Source organism: Sinocyclocheilus anshuiensis, unplaced genomic scaffold (genome assembly GCF_001515605.1).
Source record: "Sinocyclocheilus anshuiensis isolate Anshui unplaced genomic scaffold, SAMN03320099.WGS_v1.1 scaffold1333, whole genome shotgun sequence".
In the NCBI taxonomy this organism is placed as follows: domain Eukaryota; kingdom Metazoa; phylum Chordata; class Actinopteri; order Cypriniformes; family Cyprinidae; genus Sinocyclocheilus; species Sinocyclocheilus anshuiensis.
Genome location: NW_015552620.1, coordinates 10898 through 18244, shown reverse-complemented (window position 1 = coordinate 18244; position 7347 = coordinate 10898). Strand labels below are relative to the sequence as shown.

General features: G+C 39.3%; 1 protein-coding gene across 1 annotated transcript; it reads left to right on the top strand.

Annotated features, from left to right (window-relative positions):
• The first annotated feature begins 562 nt into the window (after positions 1 to 562).
• LOC107666232 (potassium voltage-gated channel subfamily G member 3-like) lies at positions 563 to 7008 on the top strand. Its single transcript, XM_016457455.1, has 3 exons — positions 563 to 1436; positions 4903 to 5230; positions 5263 to 7008. The coding sequence occupies exons 1-3, from the start codon at positions 826 to 828 to the stop codon at positions 5479 to 5481; spliced, it is 1158 nt and encodes a 385-aa protein (XP_016312941.1). The 5' UTR covers positions 563 to 825; the 3' UTR covers positions 5482 to 7008.
• Positions 7009 to 7347: the final 339 nt, after the last annotated feature.

Sequence of the window (7347 nt, the reverse complement as noted above, 5' to 3'; positions counted from 1 at the left end):
CTCATGAAAAATGTGATCAATTTAATTATTTAAAGCTTTATTGCAATACAAATTTTAAAAATGTACCAGAAGGCTTCAAATTCAGAGCAGATTGTTGTTGTTGTTTTGTTTTTTGTAAATTGTTTTATTTTTAATTGATTTATTTTTTTGTTATGATAAATTAAAATTATGATGATTATTATTATTATTGTATCATTATAGCTACAAATCATGTGATAATTTGAACTATTTAAATCTTTGGCTTCAATATATATATATATATATATATATATATATATATATATATATATATAATGATTATTATTATTAGGAGCTAGGACACAATGAAGTCGATTGTGCAAGATGAATGTGAAAGGAGTTAGATACTGAAATCTGTTTTTAGACTCTCAACAACTGATACGTGTCTCCTGAAATCTGTGGATAGATAGCAGAATATCGAGAGAAGAGACATGAGAGTATTTCTAAAGCTATGTGTGTGTGTGCGTGCATGCGTGTGCGCGCACGCATAACATCACTGTTCGCGCCCGGTGCCTCACTCGCAGGTTGGATTCGGTGCATCGCGGAAACCGAAGTGCTCTCGTGATGCCGCGTGTGTGGAGTACAGATCGGCGGGGCGCAGCAGCCGCACAGGTACAAGCGCACCGCGAGCGCCTCAGTTTTATCCAACCCGAGAATGCCAAGAGAGACGGCGTTATCTCCAGCTGCTTCCCACACCGCGTGGTGGACACTTGAAGGGTGAAGCGTGAACTTTGAAGCTAAAGCTGGGAGACGCTACCAACTGAACATGACTTTCATCTGCACTCTAGGATTTAAAAGTTCGCAAAAATGAAGTTTGGCAAAAGCGTCTGTATCATAAACGTGGGTGGCACCAAGTACGCGTTTCCAAAGGACGTAATCAAGGATTTCCCTTTGAGGAGAGTGAGTCGTCTCCACAGTTGCGCCTCGGAGAGAGAAGTGCTGGAAGTGTGCGATGATTACGATAGAGAGAGGAACGAGTTCTTCTTTGACAGACATTCAGAAGCGTTCGGCTTCATTATGCTGTACGTGAAGTACGGCAAACTGCGTTTTGTCCCGCATATGTGCGAGCTGTCGTTTTACAACGAGATGATTTACTGGGGTTTGGAAAGCTCTCATTTGGAGTTCTGCTGCCAGCGGAGACTCGACGAACGCATGTCCGACACGTACACTCACTTTACCGAGGAGCACCACAAAACGGCCAATGAAATTAGTAGGACTGATGAGTCGTCAAACGGGAAGCGGGACTCAAAGTGGCTGGAGCGAATGCGCAGGACGTTCGAGGAGCCCACCTCCTCTCTGGCAGCGCAAATTTTGGCGTCCGTATCGGTGATTTTTGTCATCGTGTCCATGGTAATACTTTGCGCAAGCACTCTTCCTGACTGGAAAACTGCCGAGAGCAACATGGTGGAAGAGCACAGGTACACAGACTCTTTAGAGCATCCATCCGGGTATTTATGTTTTCTTTCTTGTATAAACTTCCTAACTTTTTGGTGAGATTTCAGCAAATATCCTCACAGGGGTCGTTGACACAGAATGCGTTCTTGTGTTAAAAAAAAAAAAAAAAAAACAGCTAGACCCCACGCAGCGGAAATGAAACTGCATGCATAGATTTCTCGACTAGTTTTTAAACGTCGAATATCTTTTAAAGGTGCACTTAATTTTAACTCTTAATAAAACACTAGACATGATAAAATAAGTTGTACGTTTTTATAAATGTGTGATTTACACTCACATGCAATAGAGAAGCCTAATGACAGCTGTTTTATTTTACATGGAGAGGGTCTCCTCATGGGGCTGACATGTTGAAATCACATGACTAGCCAAAGCTACTCCACTTTTCTAAATAACTTTACTACTGAATATTTTAGCTCATGGAGGAAAAAAACAACAAAAAAAACCTTTGTTGAAACATTACCCCAAGCCCCGAAATAAAGGGGGCCCACATATCAACCAATACAATAATCAAAAAGGTAGTGTCTGTAACTTTAACATAGTACAGCGTCTTAGAACGTTAAAATGTAACGTTCATGGCATGGGATGCTGAGGGGGAAAACAGTGAAATGAATCTCAGTGGTCAAAGATGTCTGTCTAACCGCACTTAGGCATTTTTTCTCTTCTGATTTTCCATCCCACTGCCATGAAATTCACTACAAATTTATTCTATCACAGTACTGATTCAATTATCATTTTTTTTTATAATTTATTATGCTTTATATAGGTCACTAAGAGCAGTTGTTTTTTTATGGATTAATAATTAAATGACAAATCTTTTAAACTTTAACATTTTCTTCTGAGTTACTCTTTACCCACTCCTGACCACAACATAGAAATGTGGTTACTTATACTGAGGTAATGCAGACTTCAGTTGTGCAGTGTGCAAGCTTGGCAAACAAAATTATTATATTTTTTTTCTGTTTTATTCAAGAACGTTGTTCTTGAAATGTCTGGAATCACCTAATTAATTGCAGTTATTTTATTAAGTTTATTCTAGGCTATGTTCTGTCTGCACTATTTGTTTTAGGCTAAAAATAAGTCAGATGATGTCTTTGTCCGTTGCGTGGTGTCTCACGCCATGAGCAGTCAAAATCAATTCAACTTTTAAAAACACATCTCAGCTGTTTTAATACAAGAACACATCATGTGTGTGTGTGTATGTGCCCCTATTCCTCGTAAAGCAATGCCTATAAATATAAAATATGCATCTGCAGCCACACTTGTCTACAGTCTTCTGTATCATGTGTATATTGTCATGTTGTCATTTTTCCTAAATGTTTGTCTTTTATCTTTCAGCATGAAAAGAAGTCATAAAGTTTCATAGTCTAGTGAACAAATAGCCTACTTGAGCATCTCGAAGTTAAGGGCTCCACGATTTTCACTGATTGTGAGATTGGTAACGTGTGTGTGTAGCTAAAAGCTAAAGCAAAGTTGGAAAGTGCACTATTTTGAGGAAGGTAGAGCTGTCTCTCTCCAAGGTGCTGAATGAAGGTTAAGAGCCAGCTGTAGATCATGTGGAGGAATGGATCATCTTATAATAAAGTGTCAGATGCTAAACAGCAAAACGTGTCAGCTTTTTGACATCGTTTAAGCTGGACTGTTTTTCTCTGACCCAATTTAAGGGCATTTAAAACAAACACAAAAAGCTATTAAAGAAAACATGACAATAAGACTAATAAATAAATGAGCAAAAGGTGAGTCAAATACGGGTGCCACTAGTCATTTACATAGTTAGTTAGAAACCTGCAACAAACAACCACTGACCACTAGCTTATTAGCAATGTCCTTGTTTTTTAATATCTTTTTAACCTCTGTGTTTGTTTGTTTCATATTCATAACTGCCACACGGACTGTTCTGAAGGTACTGGTACCTGAGGAGCAAACTTCCATACTGTGTGTGTTTGTGTGTAAAAATATAACATGGTCGATATTGCTGAAAAATCAGGTTTGTTTTTTCAGTTGTCATTAGTATGAGTGATTATGTCTTTGGGGACAACTTTCGATGTCTCCATTTTTCCTCTGCTATGCTTCTATTCCAGCTCAAAGTTGACTTCTGTCAGAAAAGCACATCTGACACGAAAGCATCAGGCAATTTCTTATTTTTTTTGCTTATAAACTGGAGTTCCACTCCACTTGATGTAAAATGGGACATTTTACGCATCTATTTTGGGGTTAGAAACACAGGTGCATAAATAGACTACATCAGTAATTTTGGTGGAACAGATGTCGATAAAAGACCAAATCCAAATTTGTTTAAAATGGAAAAACAGTATCTATGTCCAATTTGTCAAGTAGTTGTAAACCAACAACTTGTTTCTCTCTCAGAGAACTAAAGAGAAATAAACGTTGCTATCTGTTGCCAGATCTCTGTTCCACCAGTTCTCAGCTTACAAATTCTAATCTCACCTTCAGAATCAAATTTAATATTATATTGACTTTGTTTTTAAAATGGAAAAGAAAATGACAGGGCTCTGAACTGGAATGGTTTGCCTTTATTTATTTATTTTAGTTATGTATCCAACCCTTTAAGACCCAGCAACCCTTTTAACAAAATGGCAAAACAGATAAATACAATGAGAATTGACATATCTTCTTAATAATAGTTTTTTTTTTTTTAATCACTCAGTCACTAACAATTACTGGCATTCTGTGAATATGCTTCAATCCATTTTACTGTCTGGCTTTCATCAGACGTCATTACTGTCATCATTAGACTCTGAGAGGAATACAAATACTGTGATCAATATTGGCATTACTTCATAAACGGTGTTGCTAGGCCTTATGGGATTCCAAGCGGTTGCATGGATTAAGTAGCAGAGTGCATTTCAAAATGCTTCAAGACAGCAATAGTTCAGTTTCATGTAAGATATAATGAAAATATACATTTGCTTTGCATTGGTTTCAATTAGCAATTGAAATGTATTTAGTTCATGGTCATTTGGATCACAAGACAATAAAAAATCTGTTCATTTATTTATTTGCTAGTGTAATTTCATCAGTTCATTAATTCTAAGCCATTATTAAAGCTGTAGGCGCAATTTTGCATTCATGAATAGAATCATAATTCTGAAGGAAGTCGGCTCATTCCTAAAGCCATTGCTAGCTTTTTGACCTTACTACTTTTTGCCTCAGAACATTTCAGTCAGCTTTTCAAAGGATCTGTGAGCGAGCAGCAATAGCAATAAGGAAAAGCATTTAAAAGCTTAGCAAACAAGATGATGAATCTCAGTGAAAGCTTTAAAATGGCTTTGAATTATCACTTAGACCCCTTGAACTAAACATCTGATGTGGTTAATGAGACTACTCTCTATTTTCGTATTATGCATCAACATGTTCTTTCTCTCTCAAACGTTCTTTCTGTTATTCCCCCATCACCGCGCACCTGTCCAGGATCATTGAGGCGGTGTGCATCGGATGGTTCACGGCAGAGTGCATCGTGCGCTTCATTGTGTCCCGAGACAAGTGTGAGTTTGTGCGACGTCCGCTGAACATCATAGACCTGCTGGCCATTACCCCCTATTACATCTCTGTCACCATGACGGTTCTGACTGGAGAAAACTCTCAGCTGCAGAGGGCTGGCGTGACGCTGCGTGTGCTGCGCATGATGCGAATCTTCTGGGTCATCAAGCTAGCGCGACACTTCCTAGGGCTCCAGACTTTAGGGTTAACGTTGAAGCGCTGCTACCGTGAGATGGTCATGCTCCTGGTCTTCATTTGCGTGGCCATGGCCATATTCTTCCTGCCGCCTGCTGGTGGGTTATTATCTCCATGACGACTGTCGGCTATGGAGACATGTACCCCATCACTGTGCCAGGACGTGTGCTTGGTGGCCTGTGCGTCGTGAGCGGTATAGTGCTGCTTGCTCTTCCGATCACCTTCATCTACCACAGCTTTGTGCAGTGCTACCACGAACTCAAGTTCCGCTCGGCCCGCTGCACCCAAAGCCTGTCCGCCGAGTTCCTCAACTGACCTCCCGGTAGGTTTAGCTATGACCATTAACGGGACTCAAATCTTTGCTTTCTGCTAGAGAAATCGATGTCTAGTGTAAAGATCTTCCGAGGCATTTCCATCTGCCACATTCATCTCCAGAACCGACTCTTCAGTATGTGTTGTATCTGTTACTCAAGGGGCTGGAGGAGGCTACCATGGTGACAGTATCACAGAGGCCAGGTGTCCTTGACAGGTGCACACTGCTGGAGGGAAACTTTAAGAGGCCTTGAAAAGACTCCACGTCATGGCTCAACAAGCCCTCATTCTCACAGAGATCTGCGCTTTACCTTATACATGTGGCGTTTCTCCAAAGGATTTAGCTTTTGAATGCCACTTAGGCAGCCCACAGTGTTGGCAAGCAGATATGAGAGAAATAATTTAATCATCTTGTCACCCAGGAACCTTTCTCTTTGATGATGCCTTCATTTATAAGCAATGGAGTTTTAAAGCAGTACCACTTTTTCCAGCATTTAATATACTGAGAGCCTCTCTTTTTTACTTACAATAGATTACAAAAAAACATGAATTTTAATCACTCTGTTCCACTTTCTACATACTCTTTCCAGGCTACATTGTTGTGTATACTCAATTCAGTGTGACAGCAAACCTCCAGAGGTAGTGGGACATAATGAGCGGAATAGACTGAGAATTACAAGGATAAAGTGAGAGCTGTGTGGGCAGCTATGCTGAGAGGAACATAACGGGCCATGGAGAGAGAGTGCTGTCATGGAGAGTTGGGTGTTTTGGATGACACCACGCAGAGCATGTAGAGTTCTCCCCAAATCCTCTACCTCTGAATGTCCTCTACTGCCTTGCCGGTTTTCATACGGGAGCGAGATGCCTTGAGGCTCGTACACCTTCTGGGGTTTCACAGAAAGCTCTCTGTAGGTCCATGGAAGGTCCTGGAGATCTTTAGTGACACAGCTACCTCAAGGCCATCTCCTCCCATGGAGTCACCCATGCCACCCACTTCTCCCCGACTCATTGCTGTCTCTATTTTGTTGTGGCTCTTATGTTCCTCAGTGCTCTTAAAGGAACATTCAGAGAATGTGCTGTTATCTGTGTTTTTGTCTTTACACATTTCTGCAAGTGCATCAAGGCTTCTGCTAGAGGAAAAAAGGGCGTAAAATTGTAACAAAACTGTTATTTGATGTTAAATAACGTAAATAATCTTGACCTGTTTAAATTGTAATAAGAATTTTAAAATGGAAGTCAACATTTAAGAAAGTCAACATGAAAATTGACCCTGTCTATGTTCTTGGTGCTCACTGATCTGTGCACATTATTCCAGATTCAGAAAAGTTTGTCTTAATAACTTGCCCCACCTCTGAAATTACTTTCCTTAGCTGATGCCACAAATCCCTGTTATGTTTTCAACCCCTTCCCTTCAACCACCAGGTCCATCATGGTACGTGATATCCACTTTTCAGCATTCAGTCAGTTTCAGATGAATACATTCAAGTCCTATCCTACACCTTTCCTCACTAAATATGCTGTTCTGTTTCATGTGTAAATATTCAGATCATAGAAGTAAAATTATTTTCATGTTGACTTTAAAAGAAAACATACTGCATATTAGAGATCTGCATCATTTTGCAATACACTTTGTTACAAAGTTTGTTACTTGTTTTTTTTTTTTATGGTATTGTAAACATGAGTAATTCCAATGTCCATGTATGCATCTCACGATACATAACAAAATTATAACTATGATATGGTACAATGTTAAGTGCAATAATGATTATTTATGAATTTTTTATCATTTTTATATTTTTCATCTGGTCCCAGCTGCCAGCTTGTAGTTTATATATATATATATATATATATATATGTATGTGTGTATAT

Excerpts from the sequence above, each read along its gene's own strand:
- LOC107666232 (XM_016457455.1), top strand. The coding sequence starts at position 826 with ATGAAGTTTGGCAAAAGCGTCTGTATCATAAACGTGGGTGGCACCAAG. Across the intron at positions 1,437-4,902 it reads AACATGGTGGAAGAGCACAG|GATCATTGAGGCGGTGTGCA; the intron begins GTACACAGACTC and ends GCACCTGTCCAG. Across the intron at positions 5,231-5,262 it reads TGCTCCTGGTCTTCATTTGC|TGGTGGGTTATTATCTCCAT; the intron begins GTGGCCATGGCC and ends CCTGCCGCCTGC.